This window comes from Balaenoptera ricei, chromosome 3, assembly GCF_028023285.1.
Source record: "Balaenoptera ricei isolate mBalRic1 chromosome 3, mBalRic1.hap2, whole genome shotgun sequence".
Taxonomy (NCBI): Eukaryota; Metazoa; Chordata; class Mammalia; order Artiodactyla; family Balaenopteridae; genus Balaenoptera; species Balaenoptera ricei.
In genome coordinates this window covers 32,292,727-32,312,351 of record NC_082641.1, presented here as the reverse complement: position 1 = coordinate 32,312,351, position 19,625 = coordinate 32,292,727, and the positions used below count along the sequence as shown (strand labels likewise).

The following is a 19,625-nucleotide window of genomic DNA, read 5'->3' as shown; positions in this document are numbered from 1 at the left end:
TTAGTATTAGTGTCTTGGGCTGAGATTTAGAGATCATTTCTTGACCTAGGTCCCTAAAACACACAGAAATATTTTGAACTTTCACATGCACCCAAAATTAGCCTTGGTGGACTTCTTATTAAAAATAGCCACTGAAAGCTTTAATCTGCCCTTTCCAACAACTGACAATACAAAACTCTGAAGCAGTTTTAACCAATCAGGTTACACCTACAGAAAAACTACAGTAAGTCCCTTACATACGAACCTTCAAGTTGGGAACTTTCAAAGATGTGAACGTGCGTTCGCTTGTCCAATCATGTAAGTTGGTTCATGTGTCTGGCATATGTTGTCACATGCGTGCATCCTCTACAAGTGGTTGTGCTTTTGTGTACTTAACCGTACAGTACTGTATAGAGACAGTAGTACAGTATCTTTATTTCAAGCCCAGGATGTCCGGAAGCAAGTGTTAAAGCAGCAGTGATATAGCTGGTACTACTGGACTTTTCAAGGTACTGTACTGTAAGATTAAAAAATGTTTTCTTCATTTCTTGTGTTTGTTTTTTATGTATTCTTTGTGTGAAAAGTATTATAAACCTATTACAGTACAGTACTATATAGCTGATTGTGTTAGTTGGGTACCTAGGATAAATTTGTTGGACTTACGAACAAATTGGACTTACAAACGTGCTCTCAGAACGGAACTCATTCATATGTAGGGGACTTAACTGTATAGGTAAGTTAAATGAAAACTATTTTCACCTTTAACCAACCTGATAGATAGCATATATGGAACACAGCACCCCAATTGAAACATTACTGGTAAGGACTATTTGTCCAGGCCTTTGGGTTTTCATTGCCACCATAGTATATATTTTTCACTTATGAGAAAAGCACTTACCCTGGGGAAATTCTTAGGCCGAAGGAGGAAAGTTTCTCAGATATTTATAGACAAAATATTTCAAAACATAGGTAGCTATATTTATGCTTGGTTCTTATTTTAATGAACACTAAGATTGCTGCCCACAAAGAAATTTTCAGTATCACTTTAGAAATAAAATATTCTTCCTGGGACTTCCCTGGTGGCGCAGTGGTTAAGAATCTGCCTGCCAGTGCAGGGGACACAGGTTCGAGCCCTGGTCCGAGAAGATCCCACATGCCGCGGAGCAACTAAGCCCGTGTGCCACAACTACTGAGCCTGTGCTCTAGAGCCCACAAGCCACAACCACTGAGCCCACGTGCCACAACTACTGAAGCCCACGCGCCTGGAGCCCGTGCTCCACAACAAGAGAAGCCACCACAGTGAGAAGCCCGTGCACCAAAGTGTAGCCCCCCGCTCGCCGCAACTAGAGAAAGCCAGCGTGCAGCAACGAAGATCCAACAGCAGGCAAAAAATATATACATATATATTCTTCCTACTTCGAATGCATGGTTTTTCTGTTTTAGAAAAGCAGGAAGAAAAAGTTTTAAAAACATTGCAAAATATGTTACAGCCTGCAGGCTTACTTAGAATTTGCCTCTTCAAAAAATCTTTTCTACACTGATTAAAAATTTTAAATCTACTGTAAATAAGGAAGCTGATGAATCGTCCCCAGGCAGACTTTGGGAGACATTATGAAGATTACTCTCATCCTGCCTGAGCCAGAGACCAAGTCTCCTTTCTGATACAATCACTGAGAGCACCCTTTCAAGACGCTCACCCTGTGGGAATCCTCCATTTTACAGGAGGTAGAAGCTGGATGAAGAACAAAAATTTGCTTGGCCCGCCTGACCTAAGACAGCATCACAAACGCATGGAATGTCCACCCAAAATATGAACAAAACCAGCAAATACGCAGTCAGTACCCCATACCCTGGTCTAGTGTAATTTTTCAGGTTAATCTCTTATTAGCCAGTTACATATTTCCTTAAAAGTTTTTTGAGACTATTTCCCAACAATGCCTTTGACATCATTATCCCCACTGAATAAGGGCAACTGATGAATAAGCACCTACTGGAACCTAATCCTCCAGTGACACAACTCAGGCAAGAACTTCACATTCAGATGGGTGAAATCTGAGGATAACTTCTGGCGATACACTGATTTCTACAATGTCCTAGCCTTGGCCTGTCAAAGGCCTGCCTCTGGGATAGGAAAAGACACTTTTGGCTCACCCAGAGACCTGTCACAGGTGTTTGTGTACACAGTAGGTATCTGGGCAAAAAGAATTCCATGTTAAACATTAAACAGACCTCTCTGGGAAAAATAGATAACTGTAGGTCCCCCAAAGCTTTTCACACAAACTGCAGTTTCTGATTTAGAGCCCAGGAAAGCTCTCTTTAAACACATATCCTCAGGCTCTCAACTGAAATGGGATAGACTCTGAGATGTTTACAAATGAATGTGGGGATTTATTTTGCAGCCAAACATTAAATGCCACAACAAGCAGCGAGAGCTTTCCTTCTGGAATAACAGCAAACAGCAGCCTAAGATGAAGCTTCCCATTTCCTCAGCCAGCAGAGCTGCGGGCGGGTTGAGTCCAGGATTCCATCTCTGAAGGTGGATCACAGACATGAAGGGGACATGGGGTTTTGTGGAAAGAGCCCTGGGCTGGAAGTCGAGAGAGTTCAGTTCTAATTTTAATTTTGTCCCTAACCAGTCATTTCACCTTGGCAAAGCAACTTAAGCAATTGAGTCCCAATTTCTTTCTTTGTAAAGGGGAAATAGTGGTAGGGGGGGAAGGAAATAAACAGATATTGAATGTCTACTGTGTATAAACACTTTATGCAGACTATGAGCAACAACCCTGTTATGAGGGTCACATTAACTTGATGTTACAGATGAGGAAATGGAAGTCCTGAGATAAAATAACTTGACTGAGGTTATATATTCTGGAAGAGATAGCAGAAGCAGAATTCCTAGTATAGGGGCTGGAACCAGGAGCTGGCTTTCCTTATTCTACCATGTTCCGTTTGGAACACCGAGATATCCAAGAGTTCTAAATACGAAGATATCTACAGTGTCTCCAGGACATTGTAGAGGTATATTTGTTAAGATAAACAGATACAAAAAATATTTAATAGTTTGTTAAAATGGTATCTACTTTTAAAATATTTATACATAAAAATTTGAGGTCTGAGCCCCTCAAATGTTAGAGGTTTGAATGTTAAGATGTATTTTTGTTGGAGAAGAATTAAAATTGTTAAATGTAGGTACATAACACCCATATATACCTTACATGTGTATGGGGTTTTTGCTTTTTTGCTTGTTTGTTTCCTTTTCCTTAGCTTGGTTTTTGACATGTAGATGTCAAAAGAGCTTTGTAGAAAGCTCTTTCTCATATGTGATTTCACTTGATCCTCCTAATGAAGACACGCTATAAGGCTGGAAGAAGTTATCACCCATATTTTGCATTGTAAGGACATTGTAGTCAATGCCTCTGGGGCCTGTGTCACCTCCCCTTCTCCCAGTTCTGATTTCAGCTACGGCTGTCATGTGGAGAGTTTCATGTGAGCCCACCTTGCCTCGCAAGGCCAGCATCGAACCTCAAGCACATGCTGTGCTCACATCACTCCTCCTTCTTCCCTGGACCTGCCCCCTTAATCCAAGGGCCAGCAGAGCCTAGACGGGTGGGAAGTTGTACCCCTGGGGGAAACTTTCAATCAACAAAAAGAGGACAGAAGCCAGTGGGTAAATGGCTTTTGTCTTTTTGATAGGCAAATTAGAGAGGAATTCTGTGTGCTCCAGAGACATCTCCATAGAATTAAACCCCTATAGAGGCCCCCATTGCCTGCAGAAGTGACTTCTGTAACACACAGTCATATGTCCTCCATCCCTCTCCCAACCTTCTCATTCCTGCTTCGAAATAAAATAAACTACTTGCACCCAAGTCCTTGTAAAACGCTCTCCTTTTGGGGACCCTAAACTATGTGAGGCACTGAGACTACGGAGGCGAAGTGACTTGCACAGGGCCCCCTGCTGGCAGTAGAGGAAGCAGCAAGCACTCCCTTCCAGTTCTGGCTCTAAATCCATCTCATTTTCTACTTTCAGTTGTACACACAGGTTAAGAAACTGCAGTTTCCACCTTTTACCAATATGCCAGACTGAAGCTTAAAAAAGAAATACATGTTTTACCACAAAATTAATGATTCACTTTGTTATAAAGCAGAAACTAACACACTACTGTAAAGCAATTATACTCCAATAAAGATGTTTAAAAAAAAATAGTAAATGATAACCATCATCTTTGCTGAGGGTTACACTGGTGACCTGCTGGGCTACTATGAAAAACATTGCCCAGTTTTCAAAATTTTAAAGTATTACATTTTGCTTTGCTGATGTTAGACAAGTAAATTAGAAATGTTAAGTTTCACTCCAAGTTTTACAGATGAGAAAGCTGAAGTTTTAGGACTTTCCACTGTTGCAGTTTAACTACTATTGGAACCAGGCTTAGAATCTTTTCTACTCCAGGCACATTCCGGGCTTTGCCTACCAAATCTGTTCAACAACAGGATTGTAGATTATCCTCACTGAAGGGCATTGGTCTGGAGCTTGGCTGGGGGCATCTTTTATTTATTTATTTTTTAATTTTCCCAGCATCTGTTCCTCCCTTTTCCATTAATTGCACAACTTCGCTTTGAGGAAACAACCCTCTTGAACCCTCAATCTGTGTACTTCAGGTCTGAATGACCCACCAGTCTTTAGTTCCAGAGCTCAGAATATGACAAGTGTCTGCCCAGTCAGTGTACTCTTCTCCTTGGCCGCAGTGATTGGCACAGCTAATGAAGAGGGACCAGAGCCTGGCCAGCTAGAATGAATACTGAGACTCTACTGGGTCCACTGAGAAAGAGCCACTCTTTTCCAGTGGGGAGCTGAGCTAGTAGACAGCAAGCCTTCAGTGCCTGGTGGCCATCTTGCCACTATACTGGAAGAACCTGAAACTAAAGCCAATAAAGGGGGGAGCATAGCACAGAGATGGATGGAGACAGACTGCTGATGTGATACGGAGCTAGTCTTCCCCAAATTTAGAGTTGTCACAGGACTTGACACTCACAGGGGCCAATACATTACAGTCTCATCTTCTTTCAAGATTCTGCCACTTGCAATTCAATAAGTCCTGCCTGAAACGAGCTCTCTACTCAAGCATTAAAGAGACTCAGTGCAGTACTTCTCTGAAGAAACAAATATCTGTTTTCTACTACCAAAAAATAGGCTAGGAAGTCAAGAAACAGAAGCAGAGCTAATCAAATCATGGCAGAATCCTTTGCCCCAGCTTTAGAGAGCCTAAGGAATGAGGTGCTGAACAAGACTCTTTATGAATCCATGAAGCAACTGGCCTCAGACAAACCCAATCACCTTTAATGTAGAGAACAACATTGTTTCATCAGCTAGGTGCTTCAATTCAAAATTCGACTGCAAGTAGAGTTCAGAGGAAGAGCCCTAGATGGGGAATTACTTTTGCTCATTGGTTGGGTGGGTGTTTTTTTGGTTTTGTTCTTGCTTAAAGTTACATAGAAGCATTGAGAATCCATGTTTTTACATCTGTAAGTTCTTAGAAGAACTTCTAATCAACTCTTCTACCTCTGATAAGCTTCTACCTCTGATAAGCTGAATACGAGAGCTGGAGAGGTAGACAAGAGAAAAAAGCTGAAACCAAACCAAGAAACGTGTCCCATGGCAATACGGATGCAAAGGCAACAATGCATTGCACTAAAGGTTTTTTTTCCTCTCCCTCGAGAAAAGTCACCATCAAATATATACTTCAGACACAATGTTTCAAAGCCAGGGAGGCAAGTTTTGAGCGTGAAATGCAGGCAGGCTGGCAGTGGTCCCTCGGGAGTTTTCAGAGCCTAGGACAGTCTGACTGTGGCGGGGAAGTGGGGAAGAGGTCAGGTGGGTACAGACAGGTCAACCAGATGACCCACCATCAAAGAGGGCTGGGGACAGGTGCTGGCCCAAGTCAGAGTGTAAATATAGGCCTCCAAGCCTTTGTCGTCTCTTAAATTCACAGGCAATGGAGTCTTCTATCGTGTTTGGAATGACTGAGGTCAGTACATTTGGCTTCTGAATGTGACCCACTAACTTACCTGATGAATTCCACAGAATAGTACTGAATAGGGGAGCTTCCTTCACTCTCTCCAGGTTTCCAAGATAGGGCCACCTCGGAATCGGAAACCACAGTGACGTGCAGCTGCTGAGGTGCTACTGGAAGCAGGCAGGAATCTAGGCAGGACAGCGAACAACTAGGGTTGGCCGTGGTCTTTGCTGCTGGAGGGGTTTCATGTATAAAAAAACATGTGTGCTTTCTACAGCCTAAACATCTCTGTTCAGAACTGCCTCAAACTCCAAACCAAATAAACACACACACACAAAATCACAACTGGATTCTCAACTGGATTCATGGAAGGTTTGTCAATGAGAGCTGGTCTTCCCTTCTCCTCAAGCACCCCAGGCTGGAAATCCAACTAAATTATGTCCAGACTATCGACCCCAGGACACACAATGATGTGTACCCTTTAGAACCTCTGTTAGCAGGTCGGAATGGAAATTTACCTACAAGGAAAATTAAATGCTTAGCGTTACTGTCACTTACTTTCAATTCTTTTGTGTATCTCTTCCTGCCCCCTATCATCAGAATACATACCAATGGTAGGACATTTGGAAAAAGCCTCATGGGTAAAGATGTAGGATGATCCTATCACCCCAAGGTAACTGCTGTTACTATTTTCATATCTAGGCTTTCACATTTATTTCCCAGCCTTTCTTTATTGCTTCAGCCAGAAATATTTTTTCTGCCTTCTCTTCCTAGCAAAACGCTATGCAGGTTTCAAAAACCGGGCCAAAGATATGGTTCTTTCTGAAACCCTCCCTGAGCCTTGGGGTGGAGAACGTGCTCCTTCTGAGCGCTTCCAGAGCCAGCTGGGCAGACCTCGGATGCACTGGATCTACTTCCCTGCCACGTGCCTCTCCCTCCACAAGGAGCTCCTATGAGCAACGATGTCTTCAAGCCACTTTTGTCCCCCAGTGTCCAGCGCAGTACCACCTCAATGAGCCTTTGTTGCATTCCCCTGGCCTATAAGATCTCTTCTCCCACTCCCCTTCCTCGCCTTCTTAACTCCCACTTACTTAATTCCCACTTAGCAGTCATGTCCTCAGGGAATCCTTATCACACCCCTATATCGGATCTTACAACAGAAGATCTTACAGCACTATGGGAAGCACTTCTCACTATCTGCGGCCACACATTAATTAGATAATGTCTTGACCCACGCCACTAAGTTCTGAGAGGGCAGGGGCTGTGTGCCTGTTTTTGTTCACCACTGAATTCCCAGAGCCTAGCATAGCACAGTGCCTGGTACATAGTAGGTCCTCACTGATATGCTGAATGAAGGAATGAATGAATAGTACCCATCACTTTCTTACTATTAATGAATTGGACGCATTTTACCTTGGAGCAAAGTGGTAATGTGCCGAGGAGAGCTAAGCCGCCCTTTGCCAGTCTGGCTGTAAGCTGCCACGCTTACTCGGTATTCAGTGCCTGGTTTCAAATCTCCGATCACTTCCTCCTGTCAATGACCAAACAGGAAATGTGTCAACGATCAGAAGTTCTCTTGAGGCAAACCAGACAATCTCATGAGGGTTGCATCTTGAGGCCCCTGTGAAATTTGCTTGGGAGATTGTTTTGCTTTCTCTAGGATTGGCCAAGTTTTTTAATTTGCGAAGAGGAAAACACCATGACACATTTCCCAAGACTAATGAATTATCCTTTATACACTGTCGTAGAACTGGGACTCATTCACCCTATCAGATGTTGCTCATAACATCTGAGTTCTTCAATGAGAGTATTAGGCTGCTGGAATTCAGGTAACAATCTTTTCCAGGGTTAGAATCCCCCAGTTCTTTCTTTCCATTTGCATATCACAGATGCTCAGGGACTAGCCACAACAGCAAATTGAGGGCTTGATTTATATCCACAAAGTAGGGACTCAAACTTTGGTTCTCAAATTTTAAACTGCATCAGAATCACCAGGAGGGCTTCTTAAAACAAATTGCTAAGCCTGGCCCACAAAGTTTCTGATTCAGTAAATCTGGGAAGGGGTCTGAAAATTTGCATTCCTGAAAAGTTCCCAAGTGATGCTGCTGGTGGTTCATCAACGCCCACATTGAGAACCAGGAGGACTGATGATGGATGTGTGTGTGAACTTCACCTGCACAAACAGCCTTGACCAAAAAGTCCCAGCTGAAGATGACTTGCTCCATCTTGAGACTACAGTACCGACGAATAGTAAGTGGGAGCCTGAAGCCACTGGTCCCAGTAAACTGCAGTGGAAATGATACTGACTTTGGAATCAGTCAGTCCTGGGCTTGAATTCTGACTCTGCCACTTATTGCTAGCTATGGCCTTGATATTAAATTCCCTGAGCCTTAGTTTCTTCCTCTGTAAAATGGGGATGATGTATAACTATCTTGCATAGTTGCAATATTTGGGATAATGTATGTAAAGTAGCTGGTACCAAGGATGTCCTCAAGAAACAGGATTGTGATGATTATTGTCTTAAGCATGTGAAACCCTTCTTTTTCTCCACTTACCTAGGTTCCACCTTCTCTGAGGCCAAAATCTTCCCCTTGACAGCTGACCACACAGAACTGATATTACCCTACCAAGTGTTGTGCCACTAAATTAGCACTTATACATATTAAAAATTATTACTACTTCTCCCATGGAATCACAAGCCACTTGAGAGCAGGTATCCTGTCTTATATTTCTTCACAACATCCTCTGCAAATGATTAAACATTCATTGTTGCTAAGGAGAACTAATCAATTGATCGACAAAAACTTTTAAAAATATTCAACAAATAGTTATTGAATACTTACTACAGTAGTTCTTAACCCTGAAAGTGCGTTAGAATCACTCAAAGATCTAAAAAAATACCAGTGCTAGATTCCACTCCAGACCACTTAAATCAGAACCTCTGGGGGGGCAGAGCCTGGGTGTCAGTTTGTTTAAAGTTCTCCAGGTGATGCTAATATGGGCAGCCAGGTTTGTGAACCACTGGTCTAGGGCTTGGTTCACCTCTCCTGGCCTCTGAACTCCATCTGTCTCCCCTCCTCTCTTTCTCCTGTATCTCCAACCTCTCCCTTATCTACCTGATGCTTCTATAAGTATTTACTGTGCTCAAGTCACTCTTTCTTAGACAATCAATTATTCCCCACCCCGCATGTGCCCCTGTCTCCTCTCCAGAGATGTAACCTTCTTAAAGAAGTTGTCTCTACCTTCTCGCCTCCTATTCACTCCTCAGCTTGCTCCCATCTGGCCTCTCCTCACTGCAAACAACTGAGATGTTCCTACCAAAGTCACCACAACGACTCTGCAGTCAACCCAGTGGGAATGTCTCCATCTTTACCTGACTATTTGCAGCTTTCAATACTGTTGCCCACCCTTGCTTCTGAAATCTCTTGGTTTCCTTGGAAACCGTGACTGCTCCTCCATGTCTCCTTCTACTTCTCTTGTTGCTCCTTCCAAGTATCCTCCACCCACTCCCCATTCTCTGCTGGCCCCTTAGGTGTTGGTCTTTCCCAGAAGTTCACCCCTCACCATCTCCTCTCGCTCTGTAGCCTTGCTTAGGTGAGCTCATCTACCACTCCTTTAGCTTCTAGCACCTTTGAATGACATCTCCCACCATCTCCAGCTCTAACCTGCCTCTTGATCTCCAGACATGGGTTTGTGACTGCCTCTTGAACTTCTCTACCCAGCAACTACCATGCAACTCAAGTTCAACATAACCAAAGCTCAACTAACCATCCCTCCTCTGACTACCAAAAACAAAACAAAAAAATTGCTTCACCCTTTGTGTTCTCTCTCTCATTACCTAAACCAGAAATTCTCAACACTTTCCTCTCTATGTTCACCACCCCTCCTCCCTAACCACCATTCAATCAGTTACCAATACTCTTTCGTATCACTTGAATCTGTTTATGTCATTTTATCCTCACAGCCATTTAAGTCCAAGTCCTCATAATGATGAAAATGGCTCTGACTCTCCCGGCCACCAGTACTTCCTGAACATCCAATCTGTACTCCACACTGCTAAGTTATTTTCCTAAACCCAAATCTGATCATGTCACTTCCACTTACAATAGCATCTTTGCGTCCCCCTGTTTATCCTTCCAGCATCATCTCATGCCACCTCCCTTCCTTACATTCTACATTCCAGTCATACTTAAGAACTTGGCAGGGCTCAAATTTATGCCATTCAATTCCTTGCCTCTGGGCCTTTGAAAGGGCTGTTCCGTCTGCATGGAATGTCCTTCTCCCTGCTCCTGCCTGGCTCACCCCTGCTCATCCTTCATGACTCAGTTCAGCTACGACATTACCTCATTACTCTGACCCCCAGCCCCCAGTCTGGTTAGGCGTCCCTCCTCTATGCTTCCCTGGTGTCCTTGGTGTACCTCAATTGTAGCAACACTCGCCTTATACCGTAATTGTCTGTTTACCGGTCACCTTCTTCCCACCCGCTTGAGGGCAGTGAAGCAAGTTCTTACTCCTCTGGCATCCCAAAGCTTAGCATTATCCGACATGTAGCAAATGCTCAGACAGTGCTTTTTGATGAATGAATAAATGAACTACTGAGTGAATGAAAAAAATCAAACCAAGATGTAGGATATAAACAGATTACCTCATCAAGAACCAACTTCTCCTACTGACCGCTCCAACTTGATTAACAGCATCTGTATCTCTGCCCCAGACCCCGGGTTAGTAACCCCGGAGACAAGGCTGATTGCCTCTTACCCACCTCCCCTCAGCCACCTCCACATGCCTTCCAGACCTGTTCCTTTCTTCCGCTTCCCTTGAATCCTTACTTGGGCCATTTCTACAGCCTCCAAGAGAGTGTCTGTCTCCAATCTTCCCTTCCTTCTCTCTCCCCCTGACTGCATCCTACATATAACTGCACAATACGGTCCTGCTTTCACAGCTCCCTGTCCCCCATCCTCACCCCTGCTCTAATTCTCTGCATCTGTGCACCCTAGTTCCACCATCTGTCTCCTGGTTTCATTTCAAGTTGGGTAGTTAGGAGGCTGGGGGCCCCAGGTGTATACAAGACTCCTGTCTCCCTCCTCTCCCAACTGCCACTCCCAGGCTTTCCCCAGGGAAGCGGAATCACACTTTCAAATCAACCCAATGCTCTCACAGCCTTTGCTGTAGAATCCCTTCCTGCTGTGAAGTCATTACACTGTATGAAGTACAGGGGTAGTGACGTGGTTTCATAGATTATTGTAGATATCAGCTATGCACCAATACCAAATACAGCTACCATTAGTTACCATTTATTGAGTGTTTTCTCTGTTCCAGGAACATATATAGCCTCAGTCTTCCATCAGGTCTATGAGGTAGGTATCACTCTTATTTTCACTTCCAGAGGAGAAAACTGAATCTCTGAAAAGTGAATGATTTGCTCAAGGCTGTATATTTATTAAGCGGCAAAGTGGGGATTTGAATCCTGCTTTGTTTGACTCCAGGGACCAAGTTCTAATTGGATAATACATGAATGAAAAATATTAAATAATATTTAAATCAAAAATTCTTATCATAAACACTGAAGACCAGATAATTATTTTATCTATAAACATGGAAATTTATGTATCCACAATTTAAAAGTGATCACTGAAAACCAAGGGAAACTACACTTGTAGAAGTTCTTAATGTGGATTAAAAAACAACTAATCTTTTTGTTTGAAGATCAGTGCTACCTTTAGCCCAGGTATATTCTGAGAGGTGGAGGGTCACCCTCCCAGAAGCTAACTATTTCCAGTCTTTTCTGGTGTCTTTTCCTGAGCTGACAGGCTAGTAGATTAGCATAAGAGAGCAAGGGTCAAGGGGACTGAGTAGTTGGGGTCATAAAAAGAGGGGTTGGATTCAATGATTTAACTGTCACTTCTTCCTCCAATATCTCTCCTTCCAAATGGAATCCCTCAGAATAATGTGACTTGTGATAACCCTTGAATTTTTTAGTAAAATGCTGCACAATTACACAAGTCTTTCTATTTCTGTCCTTAAATGTCTTATGGCCACTACTTCAGCCTTCATCAAACTAGATAAGATGCTAAATATACCCTTTTCAAAGTAGAAAAAGAAACTTTTTTTTTTACCTTGTGGAAGTTTGAAAATTAGTCAAAATATTTATCTCTCTTGGACCTATTTCTGCACAAGATGGTGAGAAACAAAGACAGAGAAATTGCTTTCTTGGGGTAGAAGCCAGAGTGAATTCCACAGTCTCCTCTGGTCCCTTCCATACTTTTTTGGGGGGGCGGGGAGGAAAGTTGGGTGAATTGCTGCAAAATAACCCTACTTTGTGTCCCTTTCTGAAATACAGAACCCCTTCCAAAGGTTGCCTCCTTTGTCTTTTAACACCACCAGTGGCTGTCATGTGATCAGAAAATTTATATTTGTAGAAGATAAAAGCAAGTCTAGTTATTTAGTTCACTGAGCCCAGGAAGAAAGCTCCAACAACTTTACAACCAAGTGAGCTATTCCCCAGGACACTTGCCTCCCTCACAGACTACCAGAAACAACAACCTTTTATCTTATGATTGTATAATCATAATATAATCATAACTTATACTCCATTTTGGAATTTATAAAATCCTTGCGTACCAGTGCCACATTTAATTCTCACAACAGCTCTGAGATGTCAGTCTTATCCTCCTCATTTTATAGATGAAGAAACTGGACCCAGAAAGTTTATATAACTATACTCTGGGCAGGGCAAGAATGGGTCTGGTTTCACTGATAAAATGCACGACTTAATATGCCTCCGATTGCCTGACTCAAGACGGAGTACATCTAATCCTCAGGCTAGCACCTTGTTTTTCAAGTGTCCAACTGCCTTTTCCATGTCTACTGCACCAGATCTATTCCCTCCATTCACAGTCTGTGATAGGAATGACTCTCTGCCTTTAGTATCCATTCTCTCCTTTCTTGTAATAGAACCCCTGTACATTTCAGTTGGACCATGGCCACTCAAAGACTACATTTCCCAGCCTCCCTTGCATCTAGATGTGACCATGTGACTAAATTCTGTCCAATAGGATATGAGCAAAAACGCTGAGGGCAATTTCTGAATTATCCCTTCAATAGTTAGTGATATGTTCCCTTTCCCCTTTTCCTCATCTTTTGGCTAGAATGTGGATGAGGCAGTAAGCTATTTTGGATGATGGGGAGGCAAGCCAGAGGGGTTGGCAAAGCAATGAGATGGAAGAATCCTGGCACAAGGAAGCCACCAGAAGAGCCCTAAGCTGGTTATATCCAGACCATTACATGACGGAACAAGAATGCACATCTTGTTAGGATCACTGTTATTTGGGGTTTGGGGACTGCTAAACTTTCATTCTAATTCATGCTAGACCCAATGTTCAAAAACAACCCGGATAGCTATGTAAGAGGAGCCCCTGAAAAGATGGGACTATTCTTAACTGAATCCCTGTTCGCTTTGCAATGATGAAACCGTGTTGAATGGCTCTGAACTTAAATCTCTGACCTTGAATCAAACCTCACCTTTACCCGCTTGCATGCTGCACTTTTCTCCTACTGCTGGAAACCCAAGTGGTTTGTTTCCAGAAATGAAGCTGTATGTTGTCTTGTTCACTAGTCTGGACAAGTAGCCCCTACACCGGGAGGGCATCCAGTGAGCATAGCTAAGAGGAGGCATGAAGTGGGATAGCACTGGACTAGGAGCCAGGAGATCCAGACTCTAGAGCCAAAGAGCTGTGTGGTTTTGAGGATGCCACTTAACTTCTCTGGGCCAAAGTTTCAACATGGAAATTCTACAATTCTTCTAAAATAACCTTCACTGGTAGCTAGTAACCTTGGGTTCAACTTCACAGTTGCCTCTATAAGTTAAGTCTGTGCCTCGGCTGCCTTAGTAGAAGTTGGGAATATTTAGCATCATTAGATGGAAGGCACAGGGAAATAGGAAAGGGTTATCTTCCAAACAGCCTTCTTCCAAAGGTCCAGAGGAAGGCTGTGCAGGCCAGAGTGGAGGGATTTCCATTCCCTGAGTGGTCACAGAAAGGTGGAGTATTTTCCAGGGTTTTGCAAGAGGGGCAGCGTTGGGGCTGGACAAATCTTCCTCGTATGGATCTACCCTGCATATTGCAGGAGAGTCAGTATCCCTGAAGCTTGTTCACTAGAACGCCCACACCTATTTCCATATGCCCACAGGGAACAAAGAAGCCCCCAGTTGGCAACCATTACTAATTGGCCTCTTCATTTTATAGTCAAAGAGAGGTTCAAGGGGGTTCAGTGACCTTGCCCACAGTTACCCTTGCTCTAGTGACGGAGCTGGGACTAGATGCAAGTCTCATGATTCCTGTCTGCTTTATCCCTTAACCCTGGATAAGACCCAAATAGAATCACTATTCTGGGTCAGCCAGACCAGTGAACTCCAAAGCAGGGCGGTGGTGCAGCCCCCTGAGAGAGCAAGACAATCTACTGAGATGTTGGAAGAAAACATAAGGACTTTCTACTTCTATTTTATCTCCTCCTTTAAAATGCTGTGGGATTTTATAATGTACACAATATATATGTAGAGTAGCAGATGTATAATTTACAAATACATACATATACATATATTGGTATATGTTCAAATATTTTTTAACTGATGGTATGCATGATCAAAAAGTGTTAAAGACCACCAGTTTAAGGACCATTTCTACTTCTAACTCTAAAAACATCACCAAATTGTCCTGATTTGTTTTACTATTTATTTTTCTGGGATGAAACCTGCTGGTTGTTCTTCTAAAAAAAGGTTAAGTGTCAAATGCTAATCAAATCAGAAGCCTTTATATAGGCAGACTATCAAAGAGTGCATCAGAATTCCACATAATCCACCAGGTTATTTTGGTCATTTCTTCAGTTGAATCAGACTAACCATTTGTCAGCCCAATCCTCTTTTCAGCATTCTTCCAGAAAGTCAATCAACCGGGTTTAGGTGACCCGGTTTTGTCTCATTGAGAAGGTCTAGGATTGTTAGGGGCAGTGAGGAAAGAAGAAGGAAAAGGGGGTGGAGGAGCTCCCCTCACAGTGGGGCTCGCTAGTTGAAATATTTTCTCTCCTTTTCAACCTTTTTCACCTTGTCTTGGAACAGAACTTAAATTACTTCAACCTTTAAAAACGTTGCTCTTAACCTTACTCTACCATGTGAGATAAAACAGTTTCTTTCTAAATGATTAAAAATTCACCCAGTATGCTCCACGACTGCTGCTTCCACTAGAACCAAGCAGTCTCCGTGGGCCTTAATCAGCGAGGGAGATGCAGGAAAATCAACATTTTGATGAAAAGAGACCCCCTGAATCCAGGGCTGGGGCAAGGGTTTAACTTTTCGAAAGCATACTTACAAAAATCATCTGATGATCCAATCGTCCCTGGAGAGGAGAAAAAACAAAACAGTATGAAAAGGAAAGGAAAGCTAGCAGGAACTAAAATGAACTCCTAGAGTAGCTGCCCTTCCACCACGTACAGCCAAGGGCAGCAAACACACACCTTGGCAATGTGATTTCTCTTGAACACTCACTCAGTTCTTATTCTGCGCCGCATGTGGTGCTGAGAGTTCTATGACCATGACCTTGTTTAATGCCCACAACATCAAAAGCTGCTGTTCTTGGGCAGCTTTTGGTCTTATTGGGAAAACCACATTTACACTGATAAAACCATTGGAGAGCAACATGAGACCAGATGTCATTTACATGCAACTTACTAGACAGATTGAGGTCTGTAAGATGCTACAGGATGATGTGATGGAGTACAGATGTTCCCAAACTTTCTCTGTTCATGGCACCATTAGTATCGCAGTATTATTTTTACAGCACCTCTAATCCAGACAAAATCCCTAACGGTTCCATTTATTCAATAGTTATATGCAAAAGATTTGGTAGTAGTAGTTTACACAGATGTTGCTGTTTCCCGTGCAAAGTTCAAATATTCCACAAGGCCCCTGTGAGTTTGCTGCAGAGCCCTGAAGCACACAGGCTGGGAACCACAGATAATGCTACCCATGATATAGCTCCTATTCCGGTTCTTGTTTTGTCGATGAGGAAACTGAGACCCAGTAAGGTTACCCAGCTGGTTTGTTGTCATACAGGAATCTGAATGCGAGTCATCTAAATCCAGAGCCCCCTCTGCCGTGCCAGACCGCTCCCCTCCCCCTTCCTGACTTGCTGCCTTTATGTCTAGTCATCATTTCTTCTCTCCAGTCTCTGTATTCTGCACCTCCTTTGCCCCTCTGCCCAAACACACAAGCCCACGAGCATGTACACACACGTGTGTTCATTCCCTCGGTTCAAACCATTCCTTTCGACTTGAATGCCCCACTCTCTCCTCTGCCTTTCCAGAAACTGCCCCTGCTTCAATTCTCAGCCCCCAGTTTTACCTCTTGACCAGTTGACCACTTGTTCCTACACTAATCTCTCCGTCTTCAAAACCTCAGTCTGTCTAGTAAGTGGCATGTAAACGACATCTGGTCTCATGTTGCTCTCTAATTGTTTTATCAATGTAAACGTGGTTTTCTCAATGAGACCGAAAGCTGCCCAAGAACAGCGACTGTGTGTTACCTCGTGCTGGGTGGAGAGTAGCAACTGTGCAAGTTTGCTGAAATCGGCAAGGTAATCAAATGGTATAATCTGGTAGCATATTTTAACACCTCGGTGTAGTGAATGGAGAGAATATATTTAACATAAAGGCAATGATCATCAGGAATAGCAACTAACATCTATATGGCTTCTTACTTTTTACTAAAGGCTTTTACATGCACAATTTTATCTGCCACTCACAACAGTATAATGATTACACCCCTTGCATGGGAGAAAGTTGAGGTTTAGACAGTCTAAGTAGCTTTGGCCAAAGTTACGCAACCTGTAAGTGGAGGAAGGAGGTCTGGAAGCCCAGGGTGCCTGTCTCCCTTCCTGGCCTCTGCTTTCTGTTTGCACTGCAGCGGCCTTCCCAGAAATGCCAGAGTGTCGGGCCCGGGTTCATGTAACAGGGAAGGATCTTGATTTCAGAGGCACTGTGTGGACTCCAGGACCCCTGTCACCAGCAGCGTGCCCTCTCTGCACAGGCTGTGCTCCAGTCTGAGCCGTGAGCCACATTCACTACAGGACAGGAGGCTGGGCAGCTGGGAACACCGCTAGGGATGATGTCAGTCCCACGGTGGGGTCCAGGGGCTCGTTGAAAGTTCCAGTGCTGTCAAGGGGCGATGGCACCTCAACCGGCGGTGGCCTAGGTGCGGCCAACCCGATCTCCCCCCCTCAGGATAGACTAAACCACAGAGGCTGGGGCTGAGGGCTCCTGAGGCAAATGAGGGGTACTTAAGCAAAAGTCTGAGAATAAAAGCAGCATGCAAAATACAAACAAGCCGAACACGTGCATCTCTTCTTTTTTGAGTCATGAGAGCTTTGGTAAAAATAGCCAGAGCAGGACCCAGAATTCAGTCTGCCCTAGGTTTACAGTCGACTGTTACTTGCTAACGTATGGTTTGAAGAACGTTACTTCACCTCTCTGAGTCTCAGCATCCTTGTCAGGAAAATGAGGTCACAGTATAGTTGTAAAGATGAAATGGAGGAACAAATGTAAAGCATGAGGGAGAGTGCCTGGCAGGTAACAGACTCTCAGTAAGTGACAGCTACTCATCACGGATGACAAATAAGTTTCTAGGTGCTGCGACCAGCAGGCATTTACTAAATAGGAGTTACAATCACCACCTCGTCCTCCACCACCATTATAGCTACGGTATTCTGGGCACTGATGTTAACTCCTTGTAGAGCAATTAGAAAGGCTCTAGCCTGTAGAATAATTTAGTAGAATGGGGAAGGAGGCAGGGAGTGAAAGAAAAGGAAACAGAACATGCCTAAGGCAGAGAAATTCACCCCAAGAGACCTTGACAGGAAACAGAAAAGAAATAGATGAAGAGCCAGCAACTGGTTAGAGGAAGGACAGGATGCCGCCGGCTGGGGAAGAAAAATAAACAACTTGCACCGTTTGAATATACATTTCCAATGACATCGTTTTCTTCTGCACTGTGTCTCCGGGGAGTTGAGAAGAAACAAATGTGTCATATTTATTTATAAAGCTTTATTGGGATTTCAAAAAAAATCAGAATTGAATTTTATGGAGAAAAGAAGGGGAAAAAAAACAGCTGTAAGAGAGCTGTTTTCTCGCAGGATAAATGGGGTGGGCTGAGTCCAGCATGGAAGCTGCCTTTCTGGAAGCTTTCCTCCTACGGCTGCCTTTCTGGAGATAACACATGCACGTGATGGGTTTATGGACACGAAAGACGTTCTAAATTCCAAAGGACTATACAAACATTAGTTTTCATTGTTGTTGCTATTATTATTATTATTATACATTCAGCAGCACATACACACACCAAATTAGAAATCCTTCCGAATGTCAATGAAATGCCAACCAGGGATGTGCTTTTAGGAGGCTTCCAGGGTGGAGTTACTCACCGTGGTCAGGGTATCCAGGCCGAGTGGCACACCGTGGGACCGCTCCTGCAGGGATTTATCTACGCCCACCTCAGAGTAAAAGACCTGGAAAAGATGCAGACATCCGGGTGAGAGTGGGGCCAGCACTTCTCCACCAGACCAAGGACCCGTGGTTCGAACTGTACTCACAACCACAGCGGGTCCTGAGGCGCGCTGCCTCACCTCTCTCACACTAGTTCCTTGTCAGCAAACATCAGACATACCTGGCCAGGGTTGCAAACTCCTAAGCCTGCAGAGACCCAGAGGAAGACACGGAGTAAAGTGGAATGGAGAGGGCTGGACCCGGCTCCTAGTATTTTCCCCGAAACCATGATTCTCTCAGGTAATCTTTCATTTTCCCACTTTTGATTCTACCTGAGTCTAGAAATCCATTTCTCTACTTTAAGATGACAACAGGACGAGGGTCATGATACATGGCTTCTCCCCCTTGGTGAAGGGGAGACAGGAGGGAATAGTGGGTCTAGGGTTTTACGGGGGGTTTACATCCCAGTGGGCAGCTCAGCTCCAGCGGGCTTGGCGCCCCATAGGAAGGTGAGCCTGGGGTAGCCAGCTCTCTGGATAGTCCCAGAGATTTCAGCCTTTCAAGAATTTATCTGAAGTCTCCTAACTTCTTTTTTTTTTTTTTTTTGGAATTTTTGAATTTTATTTTATTTATTTTTGTATACAGCAGGTTCTTATTAGTTATCCATCTTATACGTATTAGTGTATATATGTCAATCCCAATCCTAACTTCTAAAAGTTGACTCATTTTTAAAAACACTGTTCAAAGAAAACATTTTGGTAAACTGAAAATGGGTCAGTTTGTAAATTCTCGGAGGTAGGAATGCATTCTCTGTCCCCTTCTCCACTTTGCCTGTCCACCCCATCACTTTCATTCAGATTTTACATTATTTTGTCCTATTGACAAAATAGGACAGTGACTCCCTATTACTTCCCATGTTTCTGCTTTACTCTCCAAATTTAACTGTGGGCAATTGGAGATCAGGAAGCATGTCTTCTACTGAGTTTATATTTTCCCATCCCTGAACAGGGCAAGGACTCAGTAGAGCCAACTGACTTTCAGGGCACTTACAAATGACCTTATAGGGAAACATCTCCTCTGGTTTCACGGAGGGAGAATGAAGCCCCA

At 43.6% G+C, this 19,625-nt stretch overlaps 1 protein-coding gene across 1 annotated transcript in view; it reads right to left on the bottom strand.

Annotated features, from left to right (window-relative positions):
- The window catches only part of EGFLAM (EGF like, fibronectin type III and laminin G domains), a 167,434-nt gene that overhangs the window by 98,398 nt on the left and 49,411 nt on the right, over window positions 1–19,625 (bottom strand). The window contains exons 3-6 of the mRNA XM_059916264.1: window positions 18,458–18,541; window positions 15,353–15,379; window positions 7,404–7,521; window positions 6,043–6,178 (exon numbers count right to left, since the gene is read on the bottom strand). Coding sequence (XP_059772247.1) covers window positions 6,043–6,178; window positions 7,404–7,521; window positions 15,353–15,379; window positions 18,458–18,541 — 365 coding nt within the window. The remainder of the gene's footprint in view (window positions 1–6,042; window positions 6,179–7,403; window positions 7,522–15,352; window positions 15,380–18,457; window positions 18,542–19,625) is intronic.